Source organism: Barbus barbus, assembly GCF_936440315.1.
Source record: "Barbus barbus genome assembly, chromosome: 5".
Classification (NCBI taxonomy): domain Eukaryota; kingdom Metazoa; phylum Chordata; class Actinopteri; order Cypriniformes; family Cyprinidae; genus Barbus; species Barbus barbus.
Genome location: NC_136733.1, coordinates 21,613,938 through 21,637,089, shown reverse-complemented (window position 1 = coordinate 21,637,089; position 23,152 = coordinate 21,613,938). Strand labels below are relative to the sequence as shown.

Genomic DNA, 23,152 nt, shown 5'->3' with positions numbered 1-23,152 from the left:
TTGTTAACATCAAGACTAGCAATGTGCGATAATAAAGTAAATAAAGTCCATTTTGATTTCATGCTGACTTTAAGCGACTCGATTTTGATTGACCAAGCCTCTTCTTGTCAACTAACGGTTTGTCGGCTATTAGGGGGCAGCCAAACTATTTTTGTTGATGAAATACAGCAAAAACAGTAACTTGTGGCTAAAATAATTTAATCAATTAAGTCAATTAATATTAACTTCTTGTTTACTGGACTGTTTTATAAAATCCTATATAAAATCACATTTGCAATCATACTGATCTAGATTTACCTAGACGTGGTAAAAATAAGCTACTCTGTTGTTCAAAAGTTTGGAGTCACATTTATAATGTTACAGAAGATTTCAATTGAATGCTGTTCTTTTAAACTTTCTATTCATAAAAGAATTTTGGGGGAAAATGTATCATGGTTTCCATAAAAATATTAAGCAGCAAAATTGTTTTCAAAGTTGATATCAAGTTTCCTGAGCACCAGATCAACGTATTTTAATGATTTCTGAAGGATCACGTGACATTTAAAACTGGAGTAATGGCTGCTGAAAATTCAGCAGTAAATTCAGCTTCACCATCACAAGAATAAATTACATTTTAAATTATATTAAAATGGAAAATGTTTATTTTTAAATTGTTTAGATTTAGATTTTACAGTATTACCGTTTTACTGTGTTTTTGATTTAAACAAATTCATTTATAGAAAAAACACATACACACACACATTACCAATCCCAAACATTTGAACATTTGAGTGCATAAAAGGGGTACATAAAAGGTCACAGCACGACCCATTAACTGTTATAATGTGTCTTTGAAATACACATTTAACTACAGGTTTCTACACTGAAACTTCCTTTAATGAGTGTACTATAAGGCACTTTGGATGAAAAAAACACAATTTATTCCTCAAGCTTTAAGTAGCTGTATTACCTTCTTCTCCACAGACCTCTACAGTTAATTCAGTGCAAACCACTGCTCTGTAGACTGCTAATCATTTATTTTCATTTCATTGGTATTGTATTTATGCAGAACCAAAGCCTAAAAACTTAACACCATTATTTTGCTGCCTTGCCAGCACTGCTGTTTCCTTCAGGACCTGCAAACCTAGTTATTTCCAACTATTGATTGTGCCTATGTGAGCTGTAATTTGGGTTTAATGGTGAACTTAATATGAACACAGTTTTGCTCTTGTGCTCTTGTGTCTGCTTTCTATATTGTTTTTCTTGAGAGCATTTGTTTGAGAGCAAATACTGCATGGTTTGAGATGTCATCATCTGGTGTGTAGTTTGATTAGTGTGTGTGCTTAGACTATGTTCTTCTGGAAACTTCGACCAATGGCTCTTTTCTTTTTCCTAGCACTGGGTTAAGCTACCCAGTCATGACCCCAAATGACCCACAGCAGGCCTTGAACACTTACTTCCTACCAAAATAAGCACTGTAAACAGAGGCAGAGAGTTGGCCTGACCTTTAGCACAGTTTTCTACAGCATTCATATAGACAGCACACTAATGTAGCCTTTTTTTGGCCCTTATAGAACAAATTATGTTTTAAATAAAATATACATATCAGGCCTTCAATTCCATGTTATATTGAAGAGCCATGTTATTGCATGTTATATAGTCTGATACAATTAATGTACTGTGGTACTCCCATTTGACTTATTTTGTTTTTAAAGAAACTCGTGCATAAATCAGCATTATTGCAGGACCTTAAAAGTGTCACGTTCATTTGTTTAAATACACATTTGGTTCCAATTTTTTAAAAGACAAAAGCAATAATTGGTCTTTTAAAAATATAAATGCTTTCATCTGTCTGGAATTGTACCAGTCAAAATCGGACTGACAAACCTTAATGTGACTGTAGCTCAGCTTTGTCCATGTTTACATGTTTACATTGAACTACATTTAACCCTAGTGTTGTGCATTTGCTCTGAGAGACAGAGGTGACGCTTGACATTTTGGAAAGACTAATGGAAACTGTATAGTAGCTGTGCAAAAACCTTCAGTTTTGTACTTACTGTGGCTTATTTGCAGTTTCTCTCCTACCAGCTTTATTTATTGTCCATAGGCTCCAATTCTTCTTTAGTGTTCAAGTCTTGCCCATCAAACTTGGACTTAATGCAGTTCAGATTTGGCGGCCAACCAGGACAGTCCTATCAGTGCAGGTCTGTCAGCATGGTTTCTGGATAACCTCTGGACTCGTGGAGAGCCTGCTTGCTCTATTTTTAGATACCTGGGAAGCACGTAGTTCATTTGGCCTGAACTTTGGAGGGTGAGACAGGGCAACACTTTGCCTGATGAGCTGCCTTTTTGTTTCTTTGTTTATTGACTTTGGAAAGAATGAGGGTGAGAGCTGGCACATGTAGTCACTCGTGCCCATGTGAAAATACATTGTATTGCTTTCTAGGTATAAATTTAGAAGCTTAATTTGAGAATGACTTGTTCAGCCTTGAAGGTATCGATACGTATGTTTGTGCTACATCCAATCTGTAAGTTGACTGGTCTAGTTTACCATTTACACACAGTAAAACATGTGTACACAATACAAGGACAGAGCCCAGAGCACCGAATGAAACAGCCAAAGGCCATTGTGCATGTTCCAGAATAGATAGAGGGACCAAGCTTCTGTCAGATTTCCAAGAAGCTTCAGGATGTGCCGTCAGATAAGCGAGGAAGGAAACCATCAACAGCCATTTCATTAAACTTCAGGCTTATTTTAGGTTATTTTGTTAGTGCTCTTTGACTGCGTGACTGTGTGCAGTGGTGATGTGGCCAAAACAAACTGTCAACACTCTTTACCTTATGATAAACTGTCTAAATATGAATATTTACTCTGTTGTCAATGCAGGAACTGTAAACCACTGGTCTTACTAGAAGCTGTGTTGTTGCATTGTGGCTGTAGGGGTCACTGTAGCTACATTCACAAACCTTGTTTTATGGTAAAAGAAAGCATGGTAATAAATTCCCCCTACTTAACCCTGCGGTCATGTATCATATGTGTAATCTAATATAAATGCACGTAGATATGTATTAAGAGCTCCCCTTTTCACATAAATGTAAATTAATTAGGTATGTTCTAGCAAAAGCTGGAAAAACAACCTCAGAGAAAACCACACTATAAAATGGTTAAGATATGGTGAAGGGCCTTCTGTTGTTGAGCACCAGCTGATATTGTGACGACACAGAGCTGCAAATCCAGCTTTTTTCATGACACAAGGCAGTACTTTTTTGTGAACAATATTCAGAAAGACTGCAGGTAGACTGATTGTATGCCTACATGCATAAATGATAATATGATGTGGATCTGGACATGACAGGAGACAGATAAGCCTGTAGGGCATCTCAAAATGAGATTCTCATGAGCTATAATGATTTGATGTGTGTGTACTGTGTTTCTGTGCTTGTCAAGTCACTGTTTGTCTCAAGGTGAGTTATAAAACCATAAAAAATTAAGTGCTTCTCAATGAATCTCCCAGTTGGATATTTATTATCATTGTAAAATCATTCATTAATATCCTGCTTTCTAACTTTTACAAAGTTACTTTCAATCAACATTCAGTTTTTAAATGATGTGTCAATCGTTATTCTTCAATAAGTTATTTTAGAAGATTTGGGTCACATATACACAGTACTGAATGACTTTTTTTTTTTTTCATTTAAATTTTTTCTGCCATTATTGTTATTCTGAAGGTCTGTTTATGACTGTGTTCCCATGGTCACTTTTATTTTGGCTGGATGGCGTGTCCGCTTTGACCCGAAACGTGTCAGCGTGATAGCCAACACTGAGGCCAGCTCTTCTGTTTACTGCGGCCTGGCATGAGATGCACGACAACATGTGTTGTTTTGAGGAGGAGAGCGGTAGCAGTATCAGGTAACTAGGAGATTTGTGACAACAGCAACACAGTGTCTATGAGTTTAGAAGTGAGGGACTAAAGCTTGTTTGGTTTTATCACGCTCAGACACTTCAAGGAGGTTTTACTAATAATGATAAAGTAGGCTTTGAAGTCACTGCTGCTATGTTATTCAGCTAAAGCTGGCTTGAAGAGGATGATTGAAGTTCCTGTCACCACTTTTCAAAGTCATTTAAACATGTAGGTCTTTCAGTGTTGTATTATTATTTTTTTGTTGGGTGACTTCATTAAATATACAGTGGGGACAAAAGATGTTAGGACTATTAAGGCACCGTAAAATTGTCTGAAATTCATTGCATTAAATACAAAATATCAAACCAAATAGCATCTGTAAACTCTGTAAATTATGCTAGAGCTTTTCTGTGACTTTTAACCACCTGGTACAAAAATCATTTAAAGTGTTGAAGTTCACACCAGTGTCCTAGAAGAGATACCACAGGTATAGTTTATCAAATTAATTATATAATGTCATTACAGTTTTTGTCTTGCCTGGTTTCATAGACATGGCTTAGGTTAAGCCAGGATTAGGCCATGGTTTAATTAAGATATTTAAGTAGCTTTTACAAACGTGCCTTAGATAAAAACCATACTGGTGTGCAACAACAATGAAACTGACATTTTAAGATCAGTCAGTGCAAATTTATTTCAGTTAAAACAGCCAGACATGCATTTTAGTCTGGGACTAGGCTTAAGCCTTGTCTTTGAAACCGGGGGTATATGTACAGTATAATTATTAAGACCATTAAAAAATTAAAAGTGTGTTTGTGCTGTCTTTAAAATAAACTCCACATGGTTTGATATTTTGTTATTCAATGCAATGATGTTTATACAAAGAGTGCCTTGGGTATCCAAATACATTACCGTTCAAATGTTTGGGGTCAGTAAGATATATTTTGTTTTACATAAATTAAAAAAATTTTTTCAGCTAGGATGAATTCATTTGATAAAAAAAGACACATTTATAATGTTAGAAAATATTTTATTTCAAATAAATGTTCTTGTGAACTTCCTATTCATCAAAAAATTCTGGGGAAAAATAAGCAGTTTCCACAAAAATCATGTGACACTGAAGACTGGAGTAATGGCTGCTAAACATTCAGCTTTGCCATCACAGGAATTAATTACCTCATAAAATATATTAAAACAGAAAACTGTTATTTAAAATTGTAATACATTTTTTTTTACTGTATTTTTGATCAAATAAATGCAGCCCGGGTGAGCATAAGAAAATTATTTTAAAAAGTATTACAAAAATCTTACCAACCCCAAACTTTTCAACAGTGTAACCATATTTTCAGTTGCTGTAATTTTGGGTAGTGAGCTATCAACAGTGTCACACTCTATAAATGTGTCTCCTTGAGTATCTTCCGTTTGTCATAGTAGCAGGGCAGTGCAAATTAATTTATGCCATTCTTCGATTTAAAAAAAAAACTGACTGCGAAATGTCATCAAAAAACATAGACTTCCCAGTTCCTGCTGAAAGCAAGCTTGCATAAGGGGATGAAATGTAACCACAAACAAAAGAAAAAGGGGGCAGGTCATCCGGACTAGTGCCAAGGGTGTAATAATGTTCCACTGAACGTCAATGGTCAGTGTGTATGTGTGTATTTGTTAGTCTGAGCGCTGATGGAGTGTTTGCAAGTCAAACATCTAGTAGGAGTTATGTGTTTCATAACAATAATGTTGCATATACATGAGCATTGGACCAAATGTTAATTGCAATAACGTGTAATGTTGTGATTAATTCAGATCATTTGACATTAGTCGTCTTTTTCAATTTTTACATAAATAGCTTAACTTTAATTAGAATATTACATTGAGGATATTTTGTTTTATCATTCATAGCTTTTTCTTTAGGTTCAAAGAGGATCTGATATCTAAAAGTACTGAAATAATTAAACATTTATAAAAGGATTTTTCATCATCTCACATAAACAACTTTTTCTTTTTCAAGGTCTTGACAAGTTTTCGAATGAAACCAGATTGCGAAAATTCATTTAGGATAAGGATGCAGAAGTTAAAGACTTCCTTATGAACAGCCGCCCGCACATCTAACATTCTCAGTATTTTTCATGACTTGGCACACGTGCATGTGAGTCACACATCAGGTGCGGCCTTCCCACACTGACCCACTAATCTCGTCCCCCAGCTATTTCGCCTTTTCTTGAAGACTCCCACTATGATACAGTGCATACTTATGTAGTGTGTGCCTGAGGCGCTCATCGGCAACCACTTTGGCTGATGAAAGTCTGTGCAAAAAAAAAAAAACCCTGTCAGACCTGACAGTTTGGGGAAAACCCTGTCATGAGCAACGAGGGATCTTGCCAGATGAGAAGGAAGGCAGAAAGAAGAAATTATAGCAGAGGAGAAGGTGGATGTTCGTGAGAAATTTGTGCCTTTGGCTCCCACTGAACAAAAGTAGCTGAGGAAACGCCCACGATGCTGCCGAGTCTGGAACCAGCTAGTTCAGACCGGTAGCTGTTAGAGGAGGGGGGTGGTATAGGAAGTGAGGGGAGAAAATGAAATAAAAAGAGCAATTCAGAACCAGGATGGTGTTATGCATGACACAATAAAGATTCGGACCGTCTGGTTGACGTGACTCATCTCTCGTGCTCTGCTGGTGATGTAATCTTTTTGGCCAGGGCTATTATTAGCGCCCCGTGCCAAGTCAACATCAGCAGCAGATCTCTGAGAGGAGCATATTGACCCTCTGAGATGTTCTTTGATAAATGATTCAAATTGCCACATTCTCTTTTTTCTGGAGATCCAGAGTAGGGAAATAGTGTGCTTATAATTTGTACAAATTTATATAAAAAAAAAAAAGTTAAAAAGAAAATTAGAAATTTGTTTAAAGAAGTGTGTGTGTGTTGATAATTAATTAATTCATTTATTTATTCATTCAGTCATTCATTCATTTTCAGTTCAAACTCACAGAAAATACTATGGGTGTATGTTTTACAGTGACAAAATAAATAAATAATAAATAAAACTACATACAGTACATTGAAACTATTTGAAGGCCAATTTCTTTTTTTTTATAAATAAATGTCCGTTGATAATAATTTGTATAATGTTAATATTTATTTAATCAGGGCCATATTTTTCTGGCACATGAATAAACAATTTCTGAATGAATTAAATCAATTAGGATGGCAGTTGACAGCATTAATTTGAGATATATATTTACCCTAAATAAAAATGAATAAAATACATCCTAATAATTCTTTAAAACATTTTTTGTATTATTGTTATTATTTATTTATTTTTTTTAATTATTTTGGTGATGTTGCTCTGGTGTAAAGCAGTGCAATTCAGGTTGAGCTTAAGACAGTGATGCAACGTTTTGTTGTTTTACTAAAGGAATGAATCATGTAAATTGCATTGCCATGCTTGTCATGTCAAAAAAACAAAACAAGGTAACAACATGTTTCTTTTTAGTTAGTGCAGTCATAACAATGTAACTCACACTAGTGTTATATATGGAAACAGTCCTCAGAGAAAATGCCAAAAACACCATCTATCATGCAGTGAAGTGGAGATTGATTTATTCTTCAAAACAGCAATTACCACACCTTGAGCCAAATATATATCTTGCTTGTTGCTTGATGACTAAAACATATGCATCCTCCAGACAGGAAACAGCCCAGCCGGCTCTCTCTTCTGAGGGGGAAGGCAGATGGATCTTTGCTATATTATTACCCTGCAATTTTTCCCTTCACGTACAAATTTCCATCAGCTGGCGATGATAGTTGTTTGAGTGTTTTGTACACGGATAATGTATATCATTGGGCTGTTCTAGATTATATTCAATCTAGTTTGTTTTACACCGTGCATATGCCCACAGGGCTGGTACTGAGGTTTACCTGTCTGACTGATGTGTGTGGAAGTCTGACTGCTTGACTCCTTTATAGTCGGCTCTGGAAAAGGGGGGAGGTGCATCTGTGACTAACACAGTATCTAAATATAGTAACACTCAAAGGCACACCAGTGGTGTACAGGACTGCACAAAAACTCACTGCAGAGATTAATGCATTTACCTGCTTCTCAGGTATCCTTCTAAAATAATTATATATATATATATATATATATATATATAAGAAAGACATTTGTGAACTCCATATTTCCGTATTGGAAATATGGAGTTCAAAATAACTTTGTAGTCTACATTATCCACTTTCACATATTATATGTTTTAGGAAAGGTTTTTTTGTTTGTTTGTTTTTTGGTTAATGATCATGGAAGTACAGAAGCACATGCAATATTACTTATATTGAGCTTAGAAAAGCTATATCTAAGCTCAATATGTACTGCTGCAAGAGTGAATTGGCTTTTACTAAGATCAGGTACTCACTCCAGATGTTACGTCTTACAAATCAGCGTCTGACACTTGAGAAGGAGGCAACAAGTTTATCGTCATTCACACTGTAGTGACACGTGGTCAGTTTCATTCTCTGCCAACTTGTGTGATGGGACGTCTGTATTGTTATAGAGCGATGTTTGACAGAAGCTGATTAAATGCTTTGTGGCTGCCTAGAGAAATTATGAGTAATGTGCTCTATTTTTATTTCTTGTAAGATAAAATAAAACCACTTTTGTTACGTTGAAACCACAAGAAAATGAAGTTGTGATCATGAAAAAACATATCTAAAGAGTTTGGAATTATTAAGAAGATGTCTCAAGGCCAATCATATACAGTATGTAAAGTAGACACATCGATCACAGAGCCACTGGTATTGTTTTATATTGATTTGTCCTTCAATAGATGCTTTTTAACCAAAGCAGCTAAGTGCACATTTTGAAGTAGCTTTTGCTCTGCAGCTCCTGGCTGGGCTGTCATTCTCAGTTCAGCATGCATGGTTCCCCAGTCACCTGCCTTTCAGTCAAGAAATAATGGTTTTAAGCTGCTTTCTTAATATAGCAACTTTAATGTTTTAATGTTTGAATATTTTGTTTCAATTATGTAAACTGGTAGCATGATGAAACGAGTGCAAAACAAATGTACATAATTTATATAATATTTAAGTTTTTTTTTTTTTTATATTTGCAAAAATATTTAAACACCCTCTAAAAAATATATATGCATTTTCTTCTTGTTAGATGTTGGTAGATAGATTGTACATAAACACATTTTTAACATCCATCATACAACCAAACAAGGAACCAAATCAAACAAAGAACCAAACACCATAATATTAAATGTCTGTCTTCTTGGGCATTAATTCAGATAAAACAGTGGCGTTGTAGGACTTTCTGGCACTAATCCAACGTTGTCATTAGAAAGCTGATAATGCTGCGAGTGACTCATCTCTCAGTCTCCATAATGACAGCCCTGACACAGCTCTGTCTTTGTCTCATCAGGAACCAAATGACCTTAGAGAAAAATTGAATGTTTAAATCTCCTTTCATTATGACATAAAACATGTTTATGAAGCATTTTAGATTCACTTCAAATTCATGATGTGTGTGTGTGTGTGTGTGTGTTGTTGTTGTTTTTTTGTTTTTTTTTTTGGGGGGGGGGGGGGGGGGGGTTATTTGATCCCCTGCTGATTTTGTGTGTTTGCCCACTGACAAATAAATGATCAGTCTGTAATTTTAATCCCTTTAAGAGAGTGCTCCTAATCTCAGCTCGTTACCTGTATGAAAGACACCTGTCCAAAGAAACAATCAATCACTCAGATTACAAACTCTCCACCATGGCCAAGACCAAAGAGCTGTCCAAGGATGTCAGGGACAAGGTTGTAGACCTACACCAGGCTGGAATGGGCTACAAGACCATCGCCAAGCAGATTGGTGAGAAGGTGACAACAGTTGGTGTGATTATTCTCAAATGGAAGAAACACAAAATAACTGTCAATCTCCCTCGATCTGGGGCTCCATGCAAGATCTCATCTCGTGGAGTTTCAATGAGAATAGTGATGAATCAGCCCAGAACTACACGGGAGGATCTTGTCAATGATCTCAAGGCAGCTGGGACCATAGTCACCAAGAAAACAATTGGTAACACTATGCCGTGAAGGACTGAAATCCTGCAGCACTCGCAAGGTCCCCCTGCTCAAGAAAGCACATGTACAGGCCCGTCTGAAGTTTGCCAATGAACATCTGAATGATTCAGAGAAGTGTTGTGGTCAGAAACTCTTTGGCATCAACTCAAATCGTCATGTTTGGAGGAGGAATGCTGCCTATGACCCCAAGAACACCATCCCCACCATCAAACATAGAGGTGGAAACATTATGCTTTGGGGGTGTTTTTCTGCTAAGGGGACAGGACAACTGCACCGCACAATGGACGGGGCCATGTACCGCCAGGGCATTGAAAATGGGTCATGGATGGGTATTTCAGCATGACAATGACCCAAAACACACGGCCAAGGAAACAAAGGAGTGGCTCAAGAAGAAGCACATTAAGGTCCTGGAGTGGCCTAGCCAGTCTCCAGACCTTAATCCCATAGAAAATCTGTGGAGGGAGCTGAAGGTTCAAGTTGCCAAACATCAGCCTCAAAACCTTAATGACTCAGAGAGGATCTGCAAATTATTACATAATAATTGTACTAAGTCAAGGTGTGAATTAAATAGATTACAAAGGTACAGGTGTGGGTTTTATTTTTAACTCATGATGATATAAGCTCATGAGCTGTCCTGCACACATGTACTGTTTACACCCATATTGTTTATGGTACAGCGCGGTGCAGTACATCTGTCCTATAAACACAACGCGTCTCAGATTGTATGGTCTATTTTCTGCCACTCCCTGTTATGGGTTTGAGTGTTTGCACTGAAAGGATAAGCAGATCCACATTATCAAGTGCGTCTGGTCTTGAGGTCTGTCTCCAGGCCAGACAGGTCCCAGACACAGGGTCCTCTGATCTCCACTGTGGCTCTCTATCACCCTTCTCCAATTTCAAGCCACTAAATGAACCACTGTCCCCCAACCAGCTTTGGTTATGCCATCAAAGGCCATGCGTTTCACATGACAGGGGTGCTGATGTCTTATTAATCAGGAACTGTTAAGCCGGAGCAATGTTGCCTGTATTTATACACATTTCAGCAGGATAAATGGCCGACTAGGGGCCAGTGATAAACCCTTTGTGGATTGATGTATGAAGTGAATGGGTTGTTCGTGATGAACTGTGTTAGCTGCTACTTATAGCTTCAGAAGTCTTTCTGGATGTATATTTTGTTACATAAGGCAGCGGTATCAATTATGGAGCAGAGAATCATCCAGAAAGGTTATTAGTGGAGGGGGATGGTGCCCCTGCCATCAGCAGCTAGTGTTACTGACGTGATCGTCTGACTGGGTGTGTGTGAGCAGATCATATTGAATGGGAACCCGATCGCATCTCCTCCCTGTTTACTCACCCGGGTGTGCGCCCCAGGGACGACTACAGGAACAAAAAACACAGGCTTTGCCACAGTGTGCATTAATGAAGGTGTTACTGTAGAGCCTGTAGTGAGCTCCTAGTTTGAATGTGATTGAGTATTTTTACTGTGACACAGAAGAAGCTTTGTGAAAAACTGAGACTTTGCTAAACCCCGCCAATCCTAGTAACTGTTTCCATACATTATTTTTTTCAAGCTTTTTCCTTTTCTAACTATTTTCTTTTGGTATTTTGGTAACATTATGCTGTGAAGGATATGTGTGTCTAGATAGATAAATTATTTTGAATTAGTTAAAAATGTAAAAAAAATGGGTCACTTAAAATCACTATATATATATATATACAGTATGTATATACACTGTGTGTATATATAATAAAAAAGTTATTTTAATATTTTATTTTTTAGTTTATTCCTGTGATGGCTAAGCTGAATTTTCTTTAGCCACTACTCCAGTCTTCATTGTCACTTGATCCTTCAGAAATCATTCTAGTATGCTAAATTTAGTTATCAATAAATACCATTAGTTTGAAATAAATATCTTTTGTAACATTTTAAATGTCTTTACTGTCACTTTCGATCAATTTAATGTGTCCTTGCTGAATAAAAGTATTATTTCTTAAAAAAATTAATAGAAAAGCATACTAAACCCAAATATTTGATATTTGTACAGGCTCTTTTTATGAAAATCGTGTTAGTCCTGTTCAGTAGTTACTGTAAATATCACACAGACCCCCCAAAAAATTGTATTAACCTCAAAAATAACCCTTAATATTGTAGGTCACAAACTAAAATGATGACTAAGAATGAATATGTTTGAGCAAACAAGGCTTTATTTGAGTTTATTTTTGAGATTATTCCATGACCCTGCTAACTAACACACATACTGTACATTACTGAACTTTTTGTTTTTTTGGCAGCATTACCACATTTCCATGCCATTTCCCAGCATGCACCTGATGGACACTGCACATTGCGGAGGTCCCTGCCCTCTTTTCCTTCCTACGCTGACACCTCCCTCTCACACCACTCGCTGTCCTCTTGACTTTTATCCCAACAGTACCTCATTTAATGCCATCCCATCTGTAATGACTCCACATTTCCCTTCACTCAGCAGCCAGGATAGGTTTTCCACAGGCACAGTTTCCCCTTAATTTGGGTTTCCCAACAGGGACTCTCACCACTGTGAAAAACACGGTGTTGTTTGTATTGAAAGGGTCACAGTATTCATGGACTGGACCGTTACCTAGTGCCCTCCACAGCTGTCTGCCAGTTTGTTTGTTTTTATTTTGTGTTTTTTTTACGTCCACAAATTCAGTTCTGAGAGGTCAGAGACAAGGTGAAACTACCCAGTTGTTTTTATTTGATAAGTTTTGCACTGTTCCTGAATTGTACATTGGCCCTTGGACTTGGATTATATCTTGTCACACCAAATTGGTTAACTGTAAATAGGAAACTAGATTCTAAGGGTATCTGTAAGAATATAATAATCATGTATAATATATACTATATCATGTGTCCAAATGTCTTTATTTCTGAAATTAAAATTGAGGAGAAAAAAAGCAAGATTTAAAGAAAATATAATGTAATATGTATGTGAAATTGTTATTTTTTAAATTAAAATGTTACAATTTACTATGAAGCTATCTGCTTAAACACTCACACACACATGATTTGTCAACTGTTGCTCTTTTGGCTGTCCATTCTGCAGTGTGATGTAACAGTCCTCTAGACATCTGGTCAAATATTTATCAAATATATTACAATTATAAAGGATTTAGGAACAGTCTTAGACATTTGAGATGCTCTTCTGGGACTCAGTGATAGAACTGAATGCTGAGAATCATCTGTATGCGTTATTTCTGCTGAGTGTATGAGGACTCCAGGGCCTCTGCTGATGTATCTGTCACTCTGTGTTTCTCAGATTTGTTTCCTGGTGTCTGCATTCCGTGGACGTATGTTCTCAGAGGACAGTTGTGCTGCTCTTGGCCTCTTCTTCCATTACTTTCACCTCAGCCAATTCAGCTGGATGCTCATACAGGTAAAACTTTACTTTTTAATCTACTGTGTGGTCAGTATAGCAGGTTTTTGCACTGACCACACTAAATACTTAATCCCGCTTCGTTAATGAAATTTAGTTGAGATAGGGTCTGTTATTCGTGATTATCTGTAGATAATCCTTAACTTCTTAAAGACATAGTTCACTCAAAAATGAAAGATCTGTAAAAATGCTATTTCATACCTACCTCTTTTGGAGCGCAAAAAAATATATTTTGAAGATGGTTGGTCACCAAACTATGGAGGTCAACGACTACCAGCAGCTGTTTGGTATTTCACATTCTTCAAAATAACTTCTTTAATGTTCAACAGAAGAAAACAATTCATATAGGTTTGGGACAGCATGAGGGTGAGTAAATAATGACAATTTTTATTTTGAGGTGAGCTAACCCTTTAAGTAATTGAAAGCGAGATCAGGAATTTTTTCAGAAGAAAGGCCAGCAGAGGGGTTGGAGAGCTTGGAATCTACCGGTGGAGGTGGGCTGCAGGGGGTTTCCGGGACAGTCACTTTGGAGAGCATTGGGGATGCTTGGGGTTAGAGGGGCAACCCGCAAGACCCTGGTGAACAACATATCAAAGCAGGCAGAGACAGCGTCCAGATGGCTGTGGGTAAAGAGAAGTGAGCGGTGGCTAAACCAGGCTGGCAGAGGAGGCGGGGGTCAGAGCTGAGTAGTGAAGTCCTGAACGACCGAGGGAGCAGTCCCAGGACGCTGGTTCTGCTGTCAAGCCCCACTGAGGTGTCGTGGGCTAATTGACGAAACACCGGTGAGGTGGGGTGCCCACTTGAAAATCCAGTGAAGTCAACAGGTCTGAATCATTCAGCTGTGCCCTCAGGTGAAGACGGCTTAGGGGAGCGTCTTTCAATGCTAGCCACCCACATAAGGAGCAGGACGCAATTCTTGCCAAGTGTGGTGGCTGCGGTGTACCCTATCGTTTAAAGACATTACTACAGGGCAGTTGAAGGTGTGGCATAAACTTTCATTTGAACAATAAGATTACTTGCGCAGAGGGTAAAAAAAAAAAAAGAAATTTCACAATATTTCATCAATCACACACCTTCATTGTCACTGTTTAGTACATAGTGTTTGGTATATCTTACCTTCAGTTAATAGACTGTCTGAAAATGTTTTCCCTTCAAGAAATTCCCGAATTTATTCTGAGACCTAGTTTTTTGGTTCTACTTTTTTTTCTGATGTGTATTTGTAAGTATGATTAGGGCTAGGGGTGGGAATCGCTGGGTACCTCACGATATGATATAATCACGATACATGGATCACGATAACAGCGATTCTGCGATAATCCTTATATTGCTAGACAATCATATAATGATAGGCTATATCACGATGTCTAACTATGAAAACAAAATGCCTGTGAAAAGGTTAAGTGCAAGTTTTCTTTCTTTATTCAAGTCCAAACTGTTAGAAAACAGCTGAAAGGATTCTGTAAATCAATTTTAACATTAAGTAAATTAATCATTTTATTCTTGGACTTATTAAAAGCTTACACTTTTCTCTGTGTGTAAACCAACACATTTAACTGCTTATCAACTTTATATACAGTATATCTAAACATGGTACATTTAAAAATTGACCTGGAGTGCTTTCTCAACCTTTTCTCTCCTCTCATCATAAAAAACGGAGCTCCACACATGACATGCAGGGAAAAAATAGCCGTTCACATCGCGTCTTTTTGCACGCTCAGGTTCATTATATCAAAAGTAGACGCGTGGAAAGCACACACACTGCACACTTCTGCACCACATTACGGCTCTGATAAGGTTTTGTTTCGCTGTCCATGCCATAGGTGCAGATTTTGTTTCTGCCGGTCGGTGCCCACTGCCCACACACACTGCATAACGTGTAATTGTAATATCTGAGAGAGGGAGAGCATCCAGTTTTGTGTGAAAAACCAGCTCTCTCTCATATACTGAGGGAAATCCACCTGCGATCCAAGCGGAAATGGCGCGGCTGGGATTTCCACGCATTTTTAGATGCTGGGAGCAGGGAAATCTATTTAGATCGCCTTATTGTTTTAATTTTGCATGAAGAAGGACAACGATATCGCCTTGTCGATTTATTGTCCCACCCCTATTTAGGGCATAATCTCAAAAGAGCTTTTGAGAATTCAACAAATATCAAAGGCCTTTGGGTTTGACTCGTTGCTGAAGATATCACAAAATGCACAAAAATATCACACCATGAACATGAAGCCTGTATCAGAAGGATGCCTTACTAAGACAAGTATCTTTTTGTAGTGTGAATGTGTGTGTGCGGTCCAGGTATTCCCTGGGATCAAATGTCCCCATAAGGATAGTAATACCTGAAATTTTTTTTATGCAAACATGCATAATGTTTTTTGTGAGGGTTACGTTTAGGGGTAGGGTTAAGCATAGTGGATAGAATGTAAAGTTTGTACAGTAAACAAATCATTTTGTCTATAGGGAGTCTTCATAAAATAATCAAAAACTGTGTGTGTGTACTTGTTCATGCTACAGTGCGGGGACCAAATGTCCCCACAAAGATAGTAAAATCTAAAATTGTTGACATTGTGGGGCCAACCTGCGGTCAGCACAAGGGGAAAGTAAATTATTAAAAATAGTAAATGATGTTTATCTGAAATTGTAGCAATGCAAAGGGGTAGGTTTAGAGTTAGGTTTAGGTTAGGGGATACAAAATATTGTTTCGTCAGTATAAAAGTAATAGAAGTCTATGGAAGGTCCCCACAATTCACAGAAACAAACGCGTGTGTGTGTGTAAAATAACAAATTCCTCTTGGTTAAAGAGTCTTGTTCATCATAATGTTTGATCATCATAACTTTTCATTGTTTGCTTAGGAATGGGCATGATTCATACACTGTTCAATCCGTTAGGAAACACATGATTTACCTTACGTGCTGTTTGACATGTTCCAGTTACATGTGATTCTTCTGGTGGAGATTTTGCAGGCTGTTGTGCTAGCACGCCTACAATAGCTGCTCAGAGACATTTTAAAAATCCATCCTATAAATCTAGCTGGACCTGTACCCTTTTGCCTTCTCCTTTTCTTTGTACTGTAATCCCTTCTAAGCACAGAAATCTGTCTCTGGAAGTCAACTCACTCAAAGCTATGAAGGTCATCTTGTTCCCCGAAAGCAAAAACAGGATTTGGCCCTAACATGCTTAATGAAATGAAAAAAGAACATGGCTTTTAATCCCTCAAAGACCCACACAGATCACAAACATCTGGTTTCATGTTGCATTGAATTTCTCACTTTAGTTTGAAAAAACATAGGACTGAGCACTGACCCTGGAGGAACCTCTCACCTAAATTGAACCTCTTGAAATCAAAGGCGGTTTTGCTAACATAGTGGGATTATCCTGTTTTCCTCAATGATGCTGAAAAACACCAGGGGCTTAGCTGTTTACATAGAGCATGTAATCTATATTTGCACTTGATACACTGGTGTTGAAAGATTATGCAAGAGAACATGAAATAAACTAACTGGCTAATTACAAAAATAGGTTTTAGGATTATGGAGCCATGAGTTGTGGAAGGAAAAGTGTAAAGTCCAGTATGTTTATGTAAGTGTGTTGATATGCAGAAGTAGGTGTGAGTTTATGAAAACACACATGGAATAAATTACACAAAAGTTGTGTTTGGTGGAAAAGGTAAATCATGATTCAGGCTGGAAAGTATTTTGCATCCTGCAGAGAATGATTTGAACATGCTTGTCTTGATTTCAAAACAGTCTCAAAACAGCTGGCAAATGAGCATGTAATAAACCTTTGCATAACTGATGTGATGTGGTAATTACACGTGACATAATGGTTTCGTTTGCACTTTTCTTATTGATTAATTACTTTGAGCCATATTTCATTATAAAAAGCTGAATCTTATTCAGTAACCATCCACAATCCAGTTTAACTAGAAGGTAAATGCAAGTTTGCCAGATGATGATAGTCTGCATCCTCTACAGTCTAGAACTCAGAACCGACCTGCATGATGTGGAATTGCACAGTACAAATTGCATTCACCATCGATTTTGTTGGTGTGCTGGTACCTGATTTGTAAAATTCCTTGAGACAATCTGGGGCTACAACTATGTGAGTTATATATTTGTTTGCTCAAGACTTGAATACACTACACATTTTAATATCCAAACTTTTTTAAAACACTAGACATCAGATGGCAACTGCTGTCGAGTCCTTCAGACTGCAAATCTGGGCAAATGTAATGTATTGTATTCTAGCTTTCAATGGAAATAGTGCAGATGTTTTACGCCTACTTTAAAAGGGTTCTGAAATAAATACAATTTATCAATGAAAACTATTGATCTAAGAGTTCTTTCCTGTGCACTGGGACTCACGTTTCAGTCTGTGCTAAAATAGCCATTCAATAGATCCCAGAGACTCCCTATACTGGCATGGTTGAAGCACCAGATCAATGGAAGTTGCGAGACAGGGCAGTCTCAATGGCGGGGTGCCAACCTCTTCCATAATCACAAAGAGGCTGGAGAGGGATTGCAGTTTCCACACCCAAAAGCTATTACTTCATCCTGCTAGCTTCTCTTTTCTCTTCATCTCTTATTCAAGTTCCCAGCACAGCAAAACAGAGCTGCTGCAGTTCCTATCCATTTATGGATCTGATACCGATGGAAGAAGGTGCCACATCAGGACTTGATTTTGATGTTGATGTTAAACTCCCAGTTGAAGTACCTCATCCCCAAAAAAGTGAAGCAGGCTAACTGAACGCATAGACCAAGAAAGTATTAGCTCTTGATAGCAGTAATATCTGATGTTGCTGTGAATTAGATATGAGGTCATATAACCAACAGATATCCATTTGGTAGTTGGTTCTTGGTGCCTAATCTTGTCAAAACATTAATCAGACATCCTTTTTTTGAATCTGGTTTGTTTATAAACCGGTAATGTGAACATTTATTTATTTAGTAACATTTGTGTTGTCTTTCCCAGGCCATAAATTTCTGGCAGATATTGGTGATGAATGATGAGCACACAGAGAGACGCTATCTTCTCTACTTCCTGCTCAGCTGGGGACTTCCTGCTCTGGTCATCATCATTCTGGTTGTAGTCCTGCTGGGAGGCTTTGGATGGAGCATCCATAGTGTGTATGGCCTGGTGCAAGGAGATCTGTGAGTTTATGAATATGTGCTCTCTCCCTCTCACATACACACACACACACACACACACACACACACACACACAAGCACAGGGGCGTAGCCATCATTTCAAAAGTGGGGGGGACGGAATGTTAGTGTTATACCTGTTTTTTTGTTGTTGTTTTTTTTCAGTTTACCCTTGTCTAATTGACAGGTTTTATTTTTAATCATACCTTTTTGCTTAATATGCTTTATGATTATAGTATTATGTATGATTATAAAATAGAAGGAAAGAAAGATAGGAAAAAGAAAGAAATACAACAGCTTGTCACTGGGACAGTACCCTTAAAAGCACATCTTTGTACCTTATTTACCCCAAAAAGTTTCATAGTTGTGCATTACGGTACATATTGGTATTCTAATGTACTAATATGCACCTTTTTGAGTATAAGTTACAAAGATGTCCTTATAAGGGTACTATTGTTTACATATTTCAGATTGTATTTTGTGTGTGTTGTATGTACAGTACATGGCACACAGTAATGGATACTTGCACATTCACATACTTCTTTATTCTGTTCTGTTCTATTATACATTAGTCTGATTAGTCTATGTTAAAAGAAATATCTTATCATAGACAATGCTCTAAATAATCTTTACCTCTGAAGCCTCACTGAAACTTTCTGCCTCATTCACTCCCAACTCTGAATTCACTTCTGCGTCTGTCTACAGCAAATAAAGTAGTGTTTGAAACATGTACATACAGGGAATAGTGACATACAGAAGAAAATGACACATTAAGTACACTGCTGGACAATAACCAAACATTTGTATCCTAAATTAATTAACACTTTAGAATGATAAACACATTCACTATTAACTATGACTTTTGCCTCAAACTCTTCATTTACTGCTTATTAATAGCTTGTAAGGTAGCCGTTTTAGTTGTTAAGTTTAGGATTATGGGATGCAGAATATGGTCATGAAGAATACAGAATTAATATGTGCTTAAGTGCTAATAAACAACCAATATGCAAGCTAATAATTACCTACTGTAGTTAAAAATGATAGCTGAGAAGTTGTTCATCATACTAATGTTATTTTTTATTTTTCTATATTTGACTAATTATGTGTTTTTTATGATTGGTCCATATATAATCCTACAAACGCTTGTGTATTATAGACGTTATATAATGTAAAAACAGCCAGGTGTTAAAAGCCACTCTTCTCACCTGTCACTGTGTGTCGTCCTGATTCTGCTCTAACAAACCTAGGCTGACTGTTTCTTGTTCATTCTTGACAACAGATAAAAACGTAAAATTAGTGCAATAATGACAGAGCACCCCTAAATGAAGATCGGTCCTGTATCAGATCAGTGCTTGCCTTGCATACTTGATTGAAATACATCATGTAAAATTGAACATTAGAGTTAAACATGTCACAATGCTGCAAACGCTGTACAATCTCAGTTCAACATTATCTTTATTCTTATTTGAAGGGTTCTGATAACATACATACGTGTTAAAATAAAAGACGTTACAAAAGAGTTACGGAAAAATACACTGAAAATAAGTGCATGTTTGTCCAGGCAGCTTTTTATTTCTCCATATAATGAACATCAAAACTTGCTAATTATTCTACAAGAGCAATAGGCAGAGTCACTCAACATTGTGCAACACTATTCGGATCCCACATGCCAACTTACGCTGCTTGACTTCTTCGTAAAAAAGGAGTGTAGAGTTTCTTGCCGCTTTGAACTCATCTCGACCTCTAATGAATGATGGATACAGCGCGGGACCGCGGACGCGAGCCTGGGCATGTCGTGACGTCACAAACTGAGTGACTGATTGCCATGGAAACGTAAACGTCATGTATAAATTATCCTGTCTCTTTGAATTTGAAATCATTCTGCATTTATATACATTGCTCCATTAAAACCTCAACATGTCGAGAACACAACTGTCCAATGAAAAAGTGCGTGGGACGAATTTACTTTTTATAAAAAGTGGGGGGGACACGTCCCCCGCGTAATCTATGCCCCTGCACAAGCACATGCTACATTTACTTAACCAGATGGGGACATAATGGACAACTAAATGTTCACATGTAAATGCTCACATTTTGGTGCTGTTTTTTGGCTCATAGTTACTCATTTCCTGTGTTAATATATTGTAAGCAATTTTCTTTCTCATATACACTCTCTTCTTTGTCCCGTTTACATTGGTTGTGTGTGATCGGGGTCTGTTATTGGTAAGTCGGGAAGAGCTGCTATTTTTAGCTCCTCTGTGTTTATGAGGTTACAAGCTGTGACTGTGCATACGTTCAGTTTCGCCCCAGCCAAGCCTGTAGTGATAACAGAAGACTATGGACACTCCTCTCCACCCTGTCTCAAAGCAACTCTTAGCAAGTAAACTCCCAGTTGACTCATGAAAGCCAAACATCTCTCTCTCCAAGGACAAACAAATGATGTCACCTCACAAGCCACCGCAGTTCTCGCCTTTTCCGTACCATAAGGCTTCAGCGGCATGGGAGGAGTCAGATGCTTGTAGAAATAGAAGCACATTAGTTTAAAGGTCAGATTTTAACACATAATTTAGCATTACAAGGTTTCTGAAAAGGGTCAATATGAAGAATAAACTTTTCTATTTCCTTTTTTGAAATAAAATAATTTGATGTTCTAAAAAAAAAAAAAATATATTTTCATGCTTTTACTTGCACAGAACAAGCTTTTATTTTTAAAGTATTTTTTTGTGCTTTTGTAATTATTATATATTTTTTTCTTTAGTTATTAAAAAAAATCTATTTACATTGTCTTATTTCAAGTTTAATTAATGAATTCATTCATTTATTTATATATTACTTTTGTTGCCAATTCAACATTTCTAATTTTCATTTATTTATTTTTAATTTTTTTATTTATTTTAGTTTTTTTTATCGGCTATATTTCAATTAGCTAAAAAGACTTTAATACTTTAATAGTTGAGTAAAGAATAAGAAAACAATTAAGAAAACAATTAAAGAAAAAATACATATTCTAGTGCAAGAAACCTTTACTAACAATATAAGTGGATTGATTAAATGTAAATATACAGACTGTAACCTTTGTAAGGCCCCGTTCAAACAGATTCTTTTTGCATTCCGTGCACTGTTTTTTCTATGTAAATATGCACTGGATAGACGTGTTTGACTTGTGTTTGTGTCTCTAGTCTTTTACAGCATTTATCGCATGACATGTTCTAAGTCTCTAGATAAAATTCCTGATAATCCTTTAACTAAGAACTGCCAGAAAAGCATTGTAATTGAAGAGGAAGCCCCATGTTGGTAGACATAGTTACTTTGCAGGTATTACAACTAGAAAAGTGATTTGTGCATACAGACTGAATTATTTTTTTATGTGGCATGTATGTGAAGATATATAGTATGTTATGCTAAACCAGGCAGTGTTTCAAAATTATGATCAGATGAAAGTCTAGTGAAAAATGGTCTGTTTATTTTCCTACAGGCATTTCACATGCTTTTAATTCTATTATGGCTACATTGTGCCATTTCTGCTGTATAAAATGAGTACAGGCTGTGTTTGTCCATTCTGTTTGTCTGGCCAGAGAGATGCCAGGCCTGTGAACAGAATGCAACTGCTGCTTATTTTGATACAGGTCACGTCATAACAAGATTACTCTGAATTGAGTTTCCCAAAGCTTTTCTTTTCCAAATACCAGCCAGAGACTTCATAACTGCATACAGGACAGAAACAAATGTCGACTAGAAGAAATTCCTCAGATAGAAGGAGAAGAGACAGAGAAAGACAAAAAAGAGAGAGAATCTCAGGAGAAATAAAGTTCGTCCATGTTGTTTCAAACGCATTTTACTCACTTTCTGTCTACCATGGAATACTAAATACACAAACACTCAACCATAAACCTGAGTACCATTCCTCTTTGTGTACTGACAATATTCTTTTTTGTCTTTATTTGTAGATGCTTCATTCCCAACATATATGCTGCTCTCTGTACGGCCGCCCTGGTTCCTCTCATTTGTTTGGTAGGGGTACTGGTGATCTTCATCCATGCGTATCAAGTCACTCAGCAATGGAAGGCTTATGATGATGTCTACCGAGGCCGAACAAACAGCTCAGGTGTGTATGCTTTTGTTATTACATTACATTTTACAAGTTGTGAAGTAATTAGCCTCAAGGTATCCTGCCATTTTAGTACGAGAATAATCTGGCACTGCAATTAACATGTTACTGGAAAACGGTGCTTTAGAAGTAAAGAACTGCTGATAATATCAGAGAAACTGAAAGCAAACTAAGAGACGGTGCTTTCCCTTAGAAAGTCTCTTGATCTTAAACAATCATCAGATTGCTCAGGGCTGTGCTTTCAGGAATATTGCACAGCCTTCCAAACAATTACATGACTTCCAAATAACATTTTTTCTTTCTGTGGGTGGTTTGTTAGTCATTCTTTAAAAAAATGCCCTCAGCAGTTTTGTGTAGATTGGATTGAATCTATATTGTAACTCGCTGCTCAGTTCCTGAGTAAATACATGTTGTCAGTCTTGTTTTGAAACTTGGTTACAATCTTAACTGGCTGATTATCTCTTTAGTGTTCGCAGCCTCCACCTTACTGTTTTGCCTCAAAGTTGCCAATATCAGCAGCACCTTTCAACTAATGTTTGGACAATTAACATGTAGAAC

General features: G+C 37.2%; 1 protein-coding gene across 1 annotated transcript in view; it reads left to right on the top strand.

Moving 5' to 3' along the window:
• Nucleotides 1–23,152, top strand: part of LOC306869414 (adhesion G-protein coupled receptor V1-like) — a gene marked incomplete at its 5' end in the record, with an annotated part of 125,195 nt that overhangs the window by 79,867 nt on the left and 22,176 nt on the right. Inside the window, 3 exons of the mRNA XM_079416182.1 lie at nucleotides 13,228–13,344; nucleotides 18,314–18,492; nucleotides 22,434–22,591. Of these exons, the coding sequence (XP_079272308.1) occupies nucleotides 13,228–13,344; nucleotides 18,314–18,492; nucleotides 22,434–22,591 (454 nt within the window). The remainder of the gene's footprint in view (nucleotides 1–13,227; nucleotides 13,345–18,313; nucleotides 18,493–22,433; nucleotides 22,592–23,152) is intronic.